Source organism: Anarrhichthys ocellatus, unplaced genomic scaffold, assembly GCF_004355925.1.
Source record: "Anarrhichthys ocellatus isolate YVR2014 unplaced genomic scaffold, GSC_Weel_1.0 scaffold7, whole genome shotgun sequence".
NCBI classification, from domain to species: domain Eukaryota; kingdom Metazoa; phylum Chordata; class Actinopteri; order Perciformes; family Anarhichadidae; genus Anarrhichthys; species Anarrhichthys ocellatus.
Window position 1 is genome coordinate 6,240,561 of NW_022280037.1, and position 18,150 is coordinate 6,258,710.

At 41.5% G+C, this 18,150-nt stretch overlaps 2 protein-coding genes across 2 annotated transcripts in view; both read right to left on the bottom strand.

Moving 5' to 3' along the window:
• rcan3 (regulator of calcineurin 3) overlaps positions 1-11,152 on the bottom strand; it is a 35,531-nt gene extending 24,379 nt beyond the window's left edge. The window contains exons 1-2 of the mRNA XM_031847246.1: positions 11,012-11,152; positions 9,553-9,819 (exon numbers count right to left, since the gene is read on the bottom strand). Of these exons, the coding sequence (XP_031703106.1) occupies positions 9,553-9,762 (210 nt within the window). The 5' untranslated portion in view covers positions 9,763-9,819; positions 11,012-11,152. The remainder of the gene's footprint in view (positions 1-9,552; positions 9,820-11,011) is intronic.
• Positions 11,153-11,899: 747 nt separating this feature from the next.
• Positions 11,900-18,036, bottom strand: nipal3 (NIPA like domain containing 3). Its single transcript, XM_031848174.1, has 11 exons — positions 17,827-18,036; positions 17,460-17,528; positions 16,918-17,089; positions 16,682-16,741; positions 16,205-16,350; positions 15,361-15,457; positions 15,056-15,191; positions 14,582-14,670; positions 14,394-14,457; positions 13,979-14,073; positions 11,900-13,657 (listed from the first exon to the last, which is right to left on the bottom strand). The coding sequence occupies exons 1-11, from the start codon at positions 17,860-17,862 to the stop codon at positions 13,503-13,505; spliced, it is 1,119 nt and encodes a 372-aa protein (XP_031704034.1). The 5' UTR covers positions 17,863-18,036; the 3' UTR covers positions 11,900-13,502.
• Between the last annotated feature and the right edge of the window lie 114 nt (positions 18,037-18,150).

Here is an 18,150-nt window from a genome sequence, read left to right on the forward strand (position 1 = left end):
TCCATCCCTTCACTGCCAACCTCTTGTTACACCAGGCTACCTCTCTTGGCGCAGCCAAACCAACCCCCGGTGCCAGCGCCAATGCAGCTGCCGTAATCTAGGCCAAGCTATTTATAAAGCAAGCAGCCAAGTACAGGCGCAGGGAGACAGGGGGAGACAGAGGGATGAGAGGATAAAAGAGTGTCTACAGGGCAGAGAGACAGAGTGTAGGTGAGAAAGAGCAGGGGAGAACAGAGAAGCACAAGGAGCCAAGGTGGCACAGAGGGAATAAAAGTAGTGAGAGGGTGAGTGAAAATAGAAAGAGACAGAGAGACAGAGAGAGAGACAGAGAGAGAGGATCTGTCAGGTGCATGAATACCTGAGGAGCAGACAGCAGCCATCAAATGTAAATTTGCACAAGTAGCCGCGATCAACACTTCTTCAAAGCTGGAAATGTTTTTCATCTGGTGGTTTGGATTTTGCAGACGAGCTGACAGGATGAAGCGTGAGGGAGAGAATGTGGCTGCTGCAGCGTTTAGTGATTTGGATGAAAAACAAAATGTTGACATAAGTTTGACACGACTTCTGGCAATCAAGCCTCAATCAACAGTGACAGACAACTCTGACTGTAACTTTTCTTCTCCTAATTAACAAAAAAATGAGCATGTTGTCAGGGGAAACGTGCACATGCAGCTGTACAGGTAGAATGTTTTAGTTATTTCAGTCGAGTCATTTCGTCCGTCCCTTGTGCCCTTTTCACTGGTTTAAAGTGGGCAGGGCTCAGGTGCAAAAAGGTGATGTCATGTACTTCTGAGCACCAATCAGGATTTAGCAACATTTTATTTAAAATCTGATGACAGTTTTTGGTTTGCTTATGTTGCCGCTCCAATGTCAAGTCATTCTGATCAGACTACACCCTCAGAGTCCTTATAAAGGAGATACGCTGAGTATCTATCTCTAATGTTCTCCTCCCGATCTTAAATGTGAATAAATTAATATTTAGGATAATAGGGAAATAGGGAAATACTAGTTGCCATGAGAATAAAAGCATGTTGAACTTTTGTACTTTTTATGGGTTTCATTGAAATTCTGTTCAAAGTATTCGAAGGCGTTTTATGAATGTTTATGACAATAATCTCATACAAATAGGAAGGCATTTGTTTTGCAATAGGGATGCGCTGATCAATAAGAAAACGTAGGAGGATAATGCACAGGTGTATATGGGCAAAGCAGCAATTTAATAAAAACATTGAAAAGATCTCTTTATTTTGAATTACTGGTATGTTTTAAGGTTCTGATGTTGATCGAGTTGGAAAACTGGGTAAGATTTCAAACATGCCTCATTTTATTTTTTCTCCATCCGCATTCAGCGAAGGAGAACATCAGGGTCAGAGCCAATCAGAGGCAGAGTAGGGGGTGTCTGCAGAATTCAGTCAGGTCAAAAACATATTTAAAAAAAAAAATAACACAGAGAAAGAGATGCTGAATGTCAGGCACAGCTTTGCGACCGATGGAAATGTTTAGTAGACACGTTCAGTATCATTTTTCTCCTTCTCGATAGCGGACCTTATGATCGGCCGATACTAAGAACCGATCAGATATCAGTAAAAACAAAAAAGTAAAACAGGTCATAATTCTCTCTCTAATATCTTTTTTATATTGCTGTGGAAACAGGTCCTTCAAACAACTGTATTTATTCAGGTTTCTCTCCAAAACAATATTTTACAAGATTACATTTGAAGATAATTATGATAATCATCATAATTATCTTTGCCCAATAACCATTTTTACTGAATGGAGCCTGAACGCATCATAATGTAACCTCCGTATTTTGCCGAGCAGGACTGTGATGCCCACCGGCTGCTAATACATTAACTAGCTCTCCTCCTTCTAATTTCAGCACGGAGTTGTTGTTCACAATGTGGCAGAGAAAGAAATAGGGTGCACCAGAGCGTGTGTAGTACTAGTTTGCACATGTGCAGAACCGATCGTCCAGGATGTTCAGATTTGGTAGTGAGTGACATGTGTTGTTGTTGCTGTGTAGAGAAAATGAGCTTATAAATGATATGATAACGTGATATCGGATCAGTGCATAGACTCGCGTACTCACCGATATGCAATCCAGCATTTTAGGCTGCACCAGAGGCACTTCCCATTGTGGTTTTGGTACAAGTCTAATATGTAGTCGCACTCTGGAGCCATATGTGAGAATACCTTTCGATAACATAAATAAGTAAATAAACAACAATAACAAAAGCTGCTTTATGTACAGTGTGCTTTTACAAACAGCATCACTGTCCAAACACGGGAGATGACAGCATAGTACGTTTGTGGTTCACAGCCCACATCTGGTGGGACACCAGCAGCTGTTCAATGTTTTAACCCAGTCCAGCAGCTTAGGAGCTGGAGAGATGAGCTGCCATATAGCTGTGTGAGCGGGACAGAGACAGAGGAGGGGGATGAACGATGAAGCGCAGAGCGACACGTGCCGATGGTGCCACTGATTGCTTTGCTTTGAAATCAGGTCAAATCTTTGGATCGGTTGCGCAGACTCTCCGACCCGCATGCAGGCATCGCCACACTGAGTACCAGACACAACAGAAAGGGGGGGAAAAAAGAAGTGGCAGGGAAGGACCCGAGGTGGTCTCAGAGCTTCGGACACAACACTGTGCTCCGAGAAGAAGTGGGTGCTATTTCCTGATGCAAGCAAAAAAAAAAACAATAGAAACACGATAGACAGCATAGGGAGAGCTTCTTCTTTCACTAATTTTAAGTTACATTTAAAAAAAATTATGAGAACAATTAGTGTAAGGATGCAACCTTTAAAGGATGATTCATAAGCAATCCATATCTTTTTCAGACAACACACCAGCCACCAGAGCAACAGATGTTCAAACTGTACAAATCACAGGGACAGGTCGCCACACAGGCCCCCAGACGCCAATAACTTAGATACAGGTCATCTAATAGGCAACATGACAGAGACCGAAATGCAGTCAAAGAAATTAGGCAATTAGGCAATTAGGCAAAGAAAGTGAGATGCACACAAAGGCGAACTTAAACGACGGGGAGAAAATACACTCGGGGGAGAAATGAACAAATGAAAGATCTAAAGACAAACAGGAACAAACAAGAACCAAAGAAAACTAAATTGAATTGGGGTGAGTCACATACACGATTGCATTTCCTTTTTCCAGCAAAGTAACAACAGCGAAAGTCAAGTGCGGAGAAAAAACAATCAACAACAGGCTGTCAATAGTCCTTTTCTGTAAATGACAACCGGCAGAAATTGATTTGGAAAGCTGTCTCTATCCTCATAAATAACTGCAAGAAGCAGCCTCACAGGGGAAGAGGCTCTACAGACTCAGGAGCCGCACAACACTGACACGTCAACAAAGCTCTGTAAGTAAACAGGAAGGTAAAAAAAAAAAAAGAGAGAAAAAAGGAGGATTCAAGCCAAACTGGAGCTACAGTGAAGTAAAACGTCTCTTTTCACAAGTAACCACTTTTAGACGTACAACACAGTCCAACGGACTCTCTAAAGACAAAAAAAAATGTCCATTTTGTTTTAAAAACAGGCTGATCAAAAAATGGACTGGTTCTCTTAAATCCTCACGATCAGATCAACACTTCCTGTTGCCCGTGGGTTTATTTCAGCTCCTCGTTTTACAAACTCGTACCTAAAAGCAATTATCTGCAGAACATTTTCTATTTCATGGACTGATTGCAGTTACGCCCCAATTCATGGGAGTCCATTTATACTTCAGTCAAATAAGAGATCATGCTCTGTTGTTGTATTGTGAACTGCTATTCTTGAAAACGCCCACAGAACATTTCTTTTTTTAGACTGATTGAACCAGAAAATAATCTGGATTTAAATAGACTCCCAGGAGCACGACTAAGAACAAAAAACACAGCAGCTTACGGAGCATGCTAAATCTTATAGTCAGCCCCTGTGTAGTAGGAGAGGGCGGGGTAAGATGAGTCTTTCTATCAAAGCAACACAAAACCAATCGTAATCACACATCAAAGAGGAAAAATCTATTTCCCTGAAGCTCTAACGCTGAAGGTGTGGGAGTGGTACTGTATGAGCATCATAGTCTACAAGAAAAAACTATGAAATCAAACTATTTTATCATGATGAGGGTAGAAGGATCTTTAAATAGATGTGTTTGAGGTTCAGAAAGTACAATATGAGATACAATACAATAAGAGATATTTTTTATATTACTGTGTCTCCCCAAGTACAAATACAAAAAAACTACAACAAAAAGGAACAGCCTCTTTGAAGAAAATGCGGAAGAGCAACTAAAAGTAGGTTCTTGTGGGGAAGCTGTAAATTCCTTTTGAAAAAAAGAAAATAGGAGCTGAACAGCTATTAGAGAAAGAAGGGGGGAAAGTGACAGTCGACAACTGTTAGAAAAAAAGCTGAAAAATCACGATTCCGAGAGACTTCAAGGTACGAGTATGTGTCATTATCAGTTGGAAGCTGACGTGAAGTCTTTCCCACTCTGCTGATCCTACAGTATTTGCAGTTGAAACTATAGTACGTGCACCGGGTATTACACCACTTTTAAAAACATAGGCACACAGGTGCTCTGGCTGATTAGACCTCCGCCCAGGTTGTTGGTGAATTATGAATTATCGTGAGGGAACCGGACTCCATGAAATTATGAAAATAGGCCCTTTTCCCAGCAGCCATTTTGTCCTGTCATAGCAGGGTAAACACAGATGTAACTGATAAAGGTAATTATGGTCCTGTTCTGTTGAGTGTGTCACAACCAGCGAGCCAGAATGCACAATAGCACAGCCCCAGCCCAGCTAAATGCAACAGGGCTGTAATTAATGTTATTCATAACATCTGCATTTACCAATGCAATCCAAACGGCGGCTGTGAAAAGGGCCTATAGGCCTGAAATCACTACCTGTTGACTCTAAAAAGTTACCCACTTTGTATAAGTATAGTGTCCATGCAAACATTACCACAATGCAAAGCTCCACGTACTACACATGCAGAAATTACCGTTGTGTGTCCAAAATCTCAATACGCAGCTCACCACATAACTATGTGTGTGGGAATAATGAATGGGTGGACAAGGGAGTGGTTTCAGACACAGCCCTTTGACTCGTCACAGCATAGAGAGCCGGGTGTTACTAATAACATTAATGACGGCTCTGTGATGTCAATGCAAGACTGCCAGGCTGTTTTGCAAATGAAGTGGAAACCAGGTCTGACTCGCTCTAGCCGGCACCTGGCCGGTTGTGTCGAGAGCACGGCGGATTATTAAGGTGTAATTTGTTCCACCATAACCGATAAAAACAGGAAAATGAGCAAGATGTCGATTAAGCACACTCTGTACAAACCCCATACAGCCCTGAGAAGCGACCTCATCATCCAAAATCCCCTGTGTGTGTTCACCACGGGCGTGCAGGGCCTTTATCATTTACCTTACAGACGTATCACTTTCCTGTTTATCTTACAGCACTTCTGCACAGGCACAAAGATCTTTGATGTGTCAACAATTGTATGCAAACATATTAATTAGCGTTACAGATATTTTGTGACACAGTATTAGCTTGGCTCACATTTTAATGGGAAACCTAGTAGCTGACTTCCACTTGAGATACTCATCAAAATGCAAGGAGCACTGTAGTTTAACACAGAGAAAGGGAAAACTGTCATTGCAAAAGAAAACACTGTCATCTTGTCAAATGTGCAAAATACGTTCCCACCCTGAGTACCGCAACAGCTCAATTCAACCAAACTGCTTTCCATTGTTGTCTGCTTGACTTAAATTGCTTTTTGTTTTTGCCTTCTTCTGTTTGATGAATAAAGGCAAAACAAGCACACCGGGTCGGTGAGACCTCCCCCGGTCAGTGTACCAGAATGATATCCAGGCCGCACTCACTCACTCACTACTCAGCACTGCATCATGTCTGACCTTCAGCCTGCCGAGCACCCGCTGCCTCAAGTTCACCCCCCCCGGGGCCGATACGCCCCAAAATAGACCGTAGTCTGACACATGCAAACATTATCAGCAGCACGCGCGCTGACTGTACAGTCCGTTGTGCGTGCACATGACAACACACACGCTATCTTTAGTCCCTGATGTGTTTCATGGCTCCACTTTGCTCTGGGGTCTTACGCTATGGTCCGATATATATGAGTCACGCCATCAAACATGTTGGACTGAAGTGTCCAACGAAGCGGTTCAACTTTTCACATACTCTATCCAGTGGATCCTGCATAAGTTTTGTTTTAATGTGCTTGTATATGATATACGTCCATGAGTTTTCTACCTACAGCCCAATACCATGGAAGTGAATGGAATTATATTTGCGGTGCTTTTAACCTTTGAAAAATGATATTATATTATATTTTTTCTCGCTAGTCTGGATAAACTGGAGAAAACTATTTCCCACCAAGAACTAGTCCCCAGTGGAAATGTGAAAGAGTGTGCTGCGTATTATCTACAGTAGCGAGGGGGGGTGCTGCTGTTATATAGGACAAGGATTTGAAACTCAATCATAGCGATTACAAATCAGTAAAATAGAAGATACAGATACACAAGATACACAATAGATAGACCACCGTTTTAATCACTGTGGTGGTAAGAAAACTGGATTCACAGTATCGTGCCAAGAAGGAACAAAAGTATCATCAGCGAAAGATCGACATGAAATCCACACATGAGGTACAACACAGTAAAGACACAAAGTCCACAAGAGTAAAAGTAAAAAGAGTAAAATACATAACGGCTAGTCCAACAGTAAATTAACAGCTACAACTTTAGCCTCAGACAGCTATTATAATGAATAGCTTTGTTAGCAGCGAATCACACAAAAAAGAAATCACACAGACAAAAAATAGGTAACAAATTACAAATCAAAAATCCCAAAACAGCGATAATAAAAAGAGTACATAGAGCTAATGCTCTAACAAGGGGAGTATATTAAAGAATGCCTATCAATATTTGCCAAATGAGGTATCAGACAAAGTATTAGTTTTGGTATTGGCACCAATGGCCCTATTGTTTAACCGTCAGTGTCAATGCTGTTAGTATGTCAACTTCATTTAATTGTATTAAATAAGAAGGCAAATATTGTCACTTTACTTTCATAGGGTAAAACTCCGTTGGAGTCATGTTTCTGGACATACGTGTTTGCATATGCAAATCCAATATCCACATTATTCATGTGCTAATTGCACTGTTAGGCCTGGTGTACGCTGGGTGCTATGAGGGACGACTGATAATGGCTTCTCTGACCTTTCCCTCGACAAGCGCAGAAACCACTTTGCCTCGTTACTTTGCCCCGTGCAGACCTCTGTCTCCAACTCCGTCACTCCTTCTACTACACACTTTTATACACTTTTATAGATAATGCATCTTGTCAGAATTAGAAGCCGCGCCGGCTGGTAGCTGTGCTCGCTCTATGCAATGCTGTTAATTGTATTCACACGCTTAATGTAGTCCATCATCCCTCGGGCCACAACTAGAACCGAAGAAAGGGAAGCTAATGGGAGGGATAAGTGACTCAGCGTAATCCGAGTCAAATCTGGAATGACCCGGAACAGCTTCGACGCAATTTGATTTAGGTAGGTGAAGTTTTCCTTTTCGGTTGACGACTTTCTAGTAATGACTTAAATACAACACATGACGTCCTGGACTTATTTCCATCTTTGTCTGAGGTGTTTTTAGCCAGTTAAGAGAGTTATAGCATAACATAAAACACGTGTGCCACCAGACTTAACTTACACGTTGCATTTCTCTGTAATAATGACACAAGGTCAATTAAAAATAACAGCCTTCCTATTTGATGTTTCAAATTGAGAGAGAGACCGATGATTAAAGCTCTGTGAGAGATCATTCAGACCATTAAATGTGGTTGCACAGCTCTCATTTAATCATAAGAATTTGAATGAGTAAAAGAATAATAAACCCAATCATTTCAGTGGAGAGGTGGGCTGATCTGACCAGACCTGAGCCGAACTTCCGAAAAGAAACAGTAAAAACTTTTTAAGGCGTCTCTACATTCTACATAAAAGCCGGTCAGGGGAACAAAATACTGCAGATAAAAGAGAAAGTGTGCCACTAGGTATTACTGTCTTTTCACTAATGCAGAAGAAGGGAAAGGCTTTTACAGCCTGCTAAGAGCTTCTTATGAAATATGGGTCTCTCTCTCTCTCTCTCTCTCTCAGAATGCCACAGAAGGTAATGTCGTTGTTGGGAGGGAGACACAAATATGTAGGTTGCAATTTTAGAATAAGTTGTGTGTGTGTGTGTGTGTGCAGAAACAAACAGCACTGCTACAAGCCAAAAACAACCTCATAAAGTAGCCGTTTGTGCTTTTAAAATATCACGAGCGGCCTGTTTTTTCAGTTTCATACCTTATCCCTTCCTGTCCTCATTTTGAAAGTTTAAATAAATGTCAAAAGTTCTATTTTTAGTGTGGCTCATTTAATTGAACCATATGGAGAACAATCTATTGACATGCTCCGACTGAAGGGTGCGTGGGTGGCATTTCCACTTAAAAGCATGGAGTGTGAATCGTAATGAAGCGAGGAGGCAAAGCGGAAAGGGGAGGGGAGGGGAGGCGGCAGACTCCATCGCAGTGGGTACACAAACACAGAACTCACAAAGCAAGGAGTGATTCATTTAAAGGGATTTTGCGTATGCGCCAGATTTAGCCTCTCTCGCTTTGCATTTATATACATAGAGGGGGTAAATAAAGAACGCTCAGGAGAGAGACAGGAGGGCGATATTAAAAGAAGAAAGGTAACAAGTGATCAGAAAGAGGTGAGAGAAATGTCGTGGAAAAGACAGCTTCTAGAGGTGAGATGGATGGATAGACTTGACAGAGAATGGAAGGCTGGGAGACTTAAAGAGAGGGAGGCATGCCAGCTGGATGGATGGAGGGATGGTGGGACAGCATAATTGGATTAAGAGGGGCAGAAAATTAAAAGTATTTGCTCTGTATCCTCCTCCAGAAAACTGGATCCAGTGATCCCAAGTGTTCCCGCTCCGAGGAGTCTGATAAAGCTGTGACGGCGGGACTCGACACATCCCAGAGAGGCCTGAACAGAATATATACAGCAAGTGTGTGCATGGGTACAAACGCAACATGTCTGTACTGTATGTGGGCTTTCGTATGAGGCCTGTCGCCACGTCTACGAGTATGAGTGGGCGTGAATAACACGCTGCATGATCGAATGATATGCACAGGCAGATAGATTAAGGCTGAGTATGGCTCATGATTCATATTGTAATCCGCTGCCCTGCATTAATGTTTATTGGCAAAAAAATAACAGCATCAGGTGTGTATGTCTGTGTGTGTGTGTGTGCCATTGCGGTTGAGCAATCAGCAGCGCAGCTTGAGATTGTGACAGGAGCGAAAGCTGTGGATGACATCACGCTTGTGTTGCTGGTCTTTGAATCTCGAACACGCTGACACATTCTGCATGATGACTCAAACATGCACAGACTGACGCACCAACCCGCACACATACACATACACACACACACACACACGCCACCAAATTTTGACCCAGAAAGTGAGTTTGCTCCATCTCACCCTGTGTGCGTCCTCTTCGAACACCGCTTCGTGGACACTGCATGCAAAGAGCGCCGTGGGGAGGTCGCTGAGATCCATCATCTCCTCCGCCACGCCATCCTGATCGGTCTCCCCGAACACCATGTCCTCTTCCTCCTCCTCGTCCTCCTCAGGATCGCTGCTGTAGGCCTCTGAGCCGTTGCTCCACGCCTTGGAGCTCTCTCGCAGCATGTTGGAGGCTTTCGGGAAGTCAGCTGACAGGCAGGTGGGGACCACAGAGGCTGGGAACTAAGGAGAAAGGGAGATTAAGAGATTGGAAATTGAGTAGGTAATTGGTGAATACACTGGCTGGATGTTGAGCACAGAGAATGAGGTAGTGAGACACTGGTGAGGGAAGATTACAGGGTTGCACTTAAGTGTCAGTGATGATACCACACTGGTTGTGGGATAGATAAAAGAGGGAAAAGAAGGAAGATGAAGGGGGTGAAGTTTCATGTTGACATCTACTTGTAGGTTAGTATTCCTGATTCAAATAATTCTGTCAGGTTATGGTTCGATTGCAGTGTATTTGGGCAATCACTGGTGACTATGAGAAAATCTACCACTTTCTACTAATCCAAATGGTTTAGAGAACCATCTTTCAATGATGCCTTGAGGTACTGTATTCATATTACGGCTGCAAGAAATGATTACAAAAGATAGTGAAACATGTCCATCTCACTGTCCAGAAACCCAAGGTGGTGAATTGTAATTGCTTGTTTTGTCAAACCAACAGCCAAAAATTCAAAGAGAATCCGTTCACTATCATAGAAGGCTAAGAAAAGCCGTTCATATTCACATTAAAAAGGCTGGAAGCCTGTGGTTGATTTCTGTCAACTAATTGATTATTCGCCATTGTTTTACAGGTTTAAAAGACGGAAGCACCACGTGGAACAACAATGATTGTAAAAAGAAAAGAAAAGAAAAGGGTTATGATGAAGAAAATGTCTGACTCTAGTGTGAAACTTCAAACATTGTACTGTCGATAGAGTGCCATCTAGTGGGACATTTAACATGAATGAAGGTTTCTTTAATAGTTTAATCACAAACCTGACTATTTCAAATAAATTAGGGGAAATACTACACGCATATCGATTATAAACCAAAACTGTATCCAGTGTCATTCAATCTCTGTAGAGTGACGCGAAGGTCATGACATCAACAGCATCACGTCCACAGTGTTTAAACGGCCATACAGGGTCGTGACATCAACATTTGCATCGCGTGCGCTCCACTTAACTTCACGGAAACGGCTCGTGCAAAATTGCTGCACGCGTTCCCCTCGTGAAAACACGGTATTTCCGATGCCAAATGCTTGTTTTAAACTCAAATAAAGAGGGGAAGTTAGCACAGAGTCGTAGTTGCACGCTAACGGAAGGATTTACCGTTTAATTTTCCTTTCCAACTGTCAAACGCGAACATTGGTGTCTGTATTACTCACCCCACTAGTGTCAGTGAAAGCGGCTGAAACGACCCATTGCAAGTGTACCAAACACAGGGTCTACAGGTGACTTTGTCAAACAGGTAGAAGCTACACTGGTGTTTGTTTGAGACTGATGTCAAACGCGTCGCTGTTTGTTATTACTGGATCATTGGACACTGTCTGACGCAGCCTACTCCAGCGTCAGCACCCGCAGGTGCGACCAATGAAATGCCGGTGGAGGCTCGCGGCGACCAATGACGCTGCAGGAAGGGGAGGATGCTCCCGAGCAGCAAGACGTCAGAGAGTTTTGTTGTGACATTACGGCCCAATCCCAATGGGGAGGTTTGGTTTCCACTGTCAAATAGTCGAGTGTTTGAAAGACTCTCTGGCCCTTTATGAACCCTTTCCGTAAATCAGCATTAGATGCAGACTTAGCTTAAGGGAATTACCCACAAAGCATTGCAATGTGACGTTAAACACGCGAGTAACCAGTGGACGCATAGAGACGTCAAAAAAAAAAAAAGGTAAACAAAGAGGACGGCTCACGTGTGTTCAGCCTGTCATAATGAATTGACTCAGAAACATTAAGGGTTAAAGATGGAACAAAAGAACACAACAAATCAGAGGATATTTATATATTTATTCATCGAATATTTGATTTTTAAATTGAAGCTGTTTTGACAAAACAAGTAAATAGATTATTTTAAATGACCTCATTTTGTGAAGAAAGAGCCAGGAAGACTTTCAAATCAGGGAGTAAAAAATATAAAATAACAACCCACAATTATACATCATATTTTTTTGTCATTTTTATGGTAACGTGCTATGTTGCAACAAAGTGCTGTCCCATTCCTTTTTACACCATTTCAAGCCCTCAGTCTCTCACACTCAACCACTTACCAGGTGAGGTCAGTAAATCCTTGAGGGTTCAGGGTTTAAGGCCTTAAGGCCTTAAGGGGGACATTGGGATTAGGCCTCAGAGCACTTTGCAAGGTCATTTATCGTTTGCTCTTTTCAACCAAAGCAGTTAGGACAGAACAGCCAGGCCCTTACTCTGGCGAGTGACATCAGTTTAATTTAAGTTTGACCACCAAATCGCAACGCCAAACGTACGTGTTGCGAACCCTGTGCACCTTTCTGCAAATTGTGACCAAACAAATACACCAGAAATAGGTGACATTAAGTGTATATGACACAGGATTGCATGGCATTTACAATGGAAGAAGTTTGACTCTTACAGCATCAGTTCAGATTTCATGAGTTGGCAGTTTTAATAACAAGATAGGCTTCAGTTGGTTTATACAGTGACGTAATGAGCATATACACACACACACACACACACAACAAACCGCAGGTGATACAACATAACTGTACTGAATACTGAGGAAAGGCTCTCTGCTTTATTAACACTGTAGAAATGAACTACCACATAGCTGTGAAGTGAATCCAATGTATGCATCCTCCCATTCATTCATTATGGAGTATTTTATCAAATTGTATCATAAAACGCATACCTAAAACATTGTACCATGGATGCATTTCATCAGAAACTTCCAAGGCATCAGGTTAAAAAGGGACAAATTAACTATTTTGGCCAAAAAATTAATTTAGTAATGTTTTTTTTGCAGTAGATTCAACATTTTATACTCCATAGTGCACATTTCAAGTTTATCAGTTATTTCAAGATGTATGCGTGATTCACTTCCCTCTATTTGAGTCAAAGTGTTATTAACACCTTTCCTTTCAAAGGTTTGTATTCCAATAGGTGCTGACATATTACAGTTTTTATAACTGCTACAGTGATGCTTCACTCACCTACCTGGGTTATGTACAACCGTACAGTTATTCATCCAGTGTAAAGCTACTTTTTAAAAGGCACACTAAAAGCTAACTTGAAAATTAATAAATACATCACAATAAATTAGATGATTTGCATCCACTTTTGGTCACATCAGGAAAAGTAGTAAGACAAAGCAATTCCAAGAACAAGAGGCAACATTGTGGAGTGAAAACCGCTCATATAAGAGAGTTGGAGGCAGATATTTGAAGTCACAATGTTCATTGGCAAGTCTGGAGCGACATTATAGATCTTTGAGGAGTATCTTCACAATGCTCAATGGAAGAACAGATTCCTTAATGCAAATATTAATGAGCATTCAATTGCTTAACAGTCATGGAAGCCCTCCAAGGCACAACACCATCTCTGCTGTCCTATCATTGTGAATCCACTACAACATCCAGCAGCTTCACGTTTCTTCCGTTCATTTTTGGAATGAATACAGCTTCTCAAATAACAAAAACGCTTCTCAAGGTCACGCTTTGGTTTAAAGATTTCAGAAACGAAAGCAGGTGGAGAGGAGTGTACGGAAAGTAAAACACCCAGTGGACCCCTTTTGAGCCGGAGGTTGTGTAATTGTGAAAAGTACAGAACCCATCTTGGTCTTTCAAGGACCTTGAATATTGTTGATAGTTAAAAAGAGGGGGGAAAAAAACCCCAATACAAAATACTTTAATCTTCTTTTAGGTCGGAGACTCGTGGTTGTTCCAGCTTGACTGGTAGAGTCGCAGGAGCCGCTCCATCGTTGTTGACCAGAGCCCCATAGGAGAAAGCCCCGTTGGTGTCTGGCTGGACAAAGAAGCCCTTGTCATGAATAGTCGGGACACCTGATGATGGAAAGAACAGGTAGGATCAGGTTCAAGGAAGGAACTGCATGTTAAAAAGACGACGCAAAAGGGTGTAGTTGAAATGGACCTCATGTTTAGATTTTAAAAGTTGACCAGGCAGGGCGAAGAAAAATCTAATTATAACAAAAGCTAACTGTTGCCAAAAACTTGAAAGATGAATTTGGGTAAACTGTCATTGTTACAGAGATGCTGAGTCTCGTCTGCTGAAGCCACACTGTTTCGTTTTACATAAGATGTGTAAAAAAAACATTTAATCTCAAGAGATTCAACTTTCAGTATTTATGTAAAGTTTATACAAACCATTAACCATATCCATAGTGACATAGGGCTCAAAGGTCTTGGTCCTTTTCCTGTTTTTGGTGATGAGAAAGACCCCAAGGAAACAGAATGCAGATCTGTACAAAGCACAACGTATGTGTCAATATTTCAATGCACAGTAAGTCCACACATAGGATATTGCCATCAAATCCCTGTCTTCTAAGTGTATTATTGTTTGTCTATGGCATTTGTCACAGGTATTACTAATAACAATTACGATGGCTCCGTTCTATTCACGTGTCCCATTAAGCAAAGCCTGTGTGATAGTGAGTCATGCACGATATCAGGACCCTGAAACAGGAGTAGCTAAGTACAATTTAAAACTGATTTTATTATTTACACACGCGCTTCTCCAAAATGTCTTTGTCAGAAAGGCCTATAGTGGACAATCACTCACCCCAACAAAAACATGCAGATGTGAAGAACGCCTTCGTTCTTAAACTCTACGTAAAACACAGCGCCTGAAAACCAGAACAGAAGAAACCTTTAATGACTCAGCAGGAGCGTAGCAGAGGTCCGAACAGGCCCGATTTGAAAACTACTTGTTAAAACTGAAAATCAGCAGCTAAGAATCACATAACTCACCAGCAATCACGGCAAAGACGGTGGAGAGGATGTAGTTGACACCGGCAATCATAGCGGAGTCATACAGCTTACAAGCTTGGGAGAGAAATCTAAAAAAGGACATCACGCACAAAAAATGGCAAACAGCAACAGTTTAAACTAAAATAAAAAAATTGAAAGAATACCAAGCCAATGTTATTCTTCAAAGGAATACTTCACCCACTAAACGACCATTTACTCATCACGCGTTACCTTGAATTCTTGAAGAACATTTTTGTTTTTCACATGTCTCCAATGTGAACAGAGACTCAAAAAACAGAGAAAAGTCTTACACACTCGCACAACCAGTGCAGTATAATCCAAGTCTCATTTATCCAGTCATGTACTCAGTGATATTTGATTTAATTGTTTTAAACTATTTAAAGCAGTAGCGTGCACTGTGCAAGCGTGAGACCTTAAAATAAATACTTCTCCTTTCATGTTCCTGTCACGTACCCAGCCTGGAAGACCACTGAAGCCACCATGCACACAAACATGACACTGAAGATCGGGTAGTCCAGCTGCATGGTGCCCTCGATGGTGAGAACCAACATGCCCGACACCGCCTTCACTGTGATGACTGTGACCGAGCCTGTACACCAAAGAACAAAAAAAACAAACCAGTTAAATACGCAACAAACGAGAGGAGCTTAGGTGCGTATTGAAGATTCAAAATCTGTGGTGATGTATAACAAAGTATGGTAATAGCGCGTACTATGTAGATTGAATGAAATTGACGGTCTTTAATGCCGGACACTCACCCAGTAGCGCGGCCAGCAACAGAATAATAACGAGGTAGTTAGCATTGCGCCGTTTGTAGAAGTATAAAAGCAGGCAGAACGTGATGATCTCCAGGAGCTGTCAATAAGGGTGATAGCAATAATAAACACCAAATTAATATCACAGAAACAAAAACAGGAAGCGCTGCAGTCGTTGCCAAATGACAGCCTGAGACCAATATTTATGTGATGAATAAGGACACGGGTCGATAAAGGCTGAGAAATTGGGCTGTGTTTGCAATGTTTGTAACTGATCCACCAGCAATTCAGGGAGTGACGATCTATCCTATCCGTACCTCTGTAAGATGGCTTTAAATGTTACAGAAATACTATTTAGTGTCGGCCCTCAATTAAAGATGACACATACTGGTAAATGGTATTCCACCCAGTATGACTCACTTGTGCATAGGGATGGAACTAGCTTGATATTATGGTAGAGAAGAGAAAAGAACAGTTTTAAGAATATTTTCATGATTATCAGGATAATACCGTGAATCACAATTATTTTGGACATGCAGGATCATCCCACGCCTACTTGTGCAAGTGCCTTTGTTCATTGACAGAATCCCTGGTGTGTCAATTACAAGCTGCAATTATGCGAGGTGAAGAAACACAAATGCCAAACGCAGGAGAGATTAACTTGATAGGACAAACAGCGTTTTCCAGGATATACAATTTGACGTTATTCAATGTCTAAACATTCACATCTGGGTGCTACACCTGAATCACCTGTTTTTATTTGTCAATTTAAAAAGGCAGAGGCTAATTGAGCCAACTGTGCATTTATTGAGCCTTGTGCTTGTGAAAGTAAAAGAAAATATCTTACCAGATACAAGAGAACAGGCCATCCTACCAGGTGAGTCACAATGTTCTCTGCTTGGAGTTTTTCATGAGAGTTTGGTCCAAATACGACAAAGAGGAATGTTCCACCTATGGTTAGAATAGAGCCCAGGAAGGACAGCCCATAGCGCTCTGAAATAACATATCGTACACAAATTACATGCAGCCAGTTCCAGTGAATTAGGAATTGTGTTAGGACATTTGGTATAACGCGATATAGTAGAAAGACTATATCAGACAGTGGAATCAACAAAGAGTATTTTCTTTTTACTATTTTTCTTTTTTAATGGTGTTGCGTTTTTTAATATGGCCTGTAAATGAACACACTTGTGTTATTTCAGACGTTGTGCTGTGAGCAGCTGAGCAGGCAGTATGAAGTTTGGCAGAAGTATGATTAAAATTTGCATACAATGGCACAAATTCCATGGGGGTGTCTCCGGTTCCACACGTACGCTCGACTTACTTGCAAAGTCCTTTGGCTTCAATTTGTCGCGCAGAAAAATAAAACCCAAAATTGAGCTTGCTGTAAACAGAAAGTAAAACGAGACGTTAATGCAAATTTCCCTTTAAACTAGTTGTATGTATACATTGTAGACTCCACTTCTCTGGCTATTTACAGTGAGATTGTTTTCATAATCACCATGTCGACATTTATCTATTAACATCTACTTCCAAAATATTAGGGTAACAAATACTCACTCAGGACAGACACGGCGTTTAGAGTCGAGATGAGAGCGAGGGGGGCGAAGGCATAGGAAACAAAGTTGGCTCCCTCCCCAAGACATATCAGTACAAAACCACTCCACCAGGTTTTGGTGTGGTAGAAGGCACGCAGGTCCTTGGTTCCCGCTAACGTCACATGGCTGTATTTCTGCATGTGAGAGGCATGCAGGTAACACACAGTGTACAAACATGTAAAGTATGCCGACACCAAACAAAGGAGGAAAAACAATGTTGCAGTAGAGATATTGTACATTATATGTAAAGACAGGCTGGGCAATAGGGACAAAATCAATGACAGGGATAACTGTATATTATTTTGGCCATATAAGCCTCGCTCTAAAGGGTTATGTTTACATGGTGGCCCTGATGTTGACACAGAGCACTTACATAAAAGGACATACATTAGACACTATCCTATAACAACTTGACATTGTTAATATCAGGGCGCTTGGATGGCATAGAAGCCACGAAAATAAGCACATTTTAAGGAGGTTCTTGGGGAGGTCAGAGGTCAGTACCTGAATACATAAGGAGATGCTGACAAGCACATTTCCAAAAATTGCAAGCAACGTCCCAATGAGATTATCCTGAAGAAGAAAGACAGATATAATTATAGAAGTATACGTTAAATCTTTTATTTGTACCTTTTATATACTGAAAACATTATTTCAATTATGTATTTCCGTTCCATCGGCATCTATAGTGTTACATGGTATTTTCAAAGTTTTGCGACTATATGGAATGTTTTATACGTAAAAAAAAGACGCATAATGCAGATACATAATCCATCAAGTGTTTCAACACCAGTTACGGTAAATAAAATAGTTAAACTCCAGCATTACCAGACGCTTAGAAAGTAAAGTACCGTGTGTTGTTGTGTCTTACCGTGTAGGAGCCTCCGTCGGCTCTGCTGATATGCATCCTCTTTCCTTCAGAGGCGACTCATTAATCATCAGCAGCAGCCACCAATTCAATTACCAGACATGTCATCCGGTCGCTGGGACGGTATGTATTTAACACTCATATTTTTCTGTTTATCTGGCGTTACGATGAGGAAGACACCATCTTTGAGGACGAGGAGCATCTCACTTCCGGATTTTAATTCCACCTGTCTCGGGCTACGCTTTGACGCACGACAATTACGCACGAATCACGTGCCAGTGGAGAATGACGCGTTTTTATTTACAAAATGTGATCGTAAATATATAT

Coding starts and splice junctions, on each gene's coding strand:
- nipal3 (XM_031848174.1), bottom strand. CDS start 17,862: ATGCATATCAGCAGAGCCGACGGAGGCTCCTACACG. Junction 14,671..15,055: donor TCAGTGGTCTTCCAGGCTGG/GTACGTGACAGG, acceptor GTCCTTTTTTAG/ATTTCTCTCCCAAGCTTGTA. Junction 14,458..14,581: donor CGTCTTTGCCGTGATTGCTG/GTGAGTTATGTG, acceptor TCTGGTTTTCAG/GCGCTGTGTTTTACGTAGAG.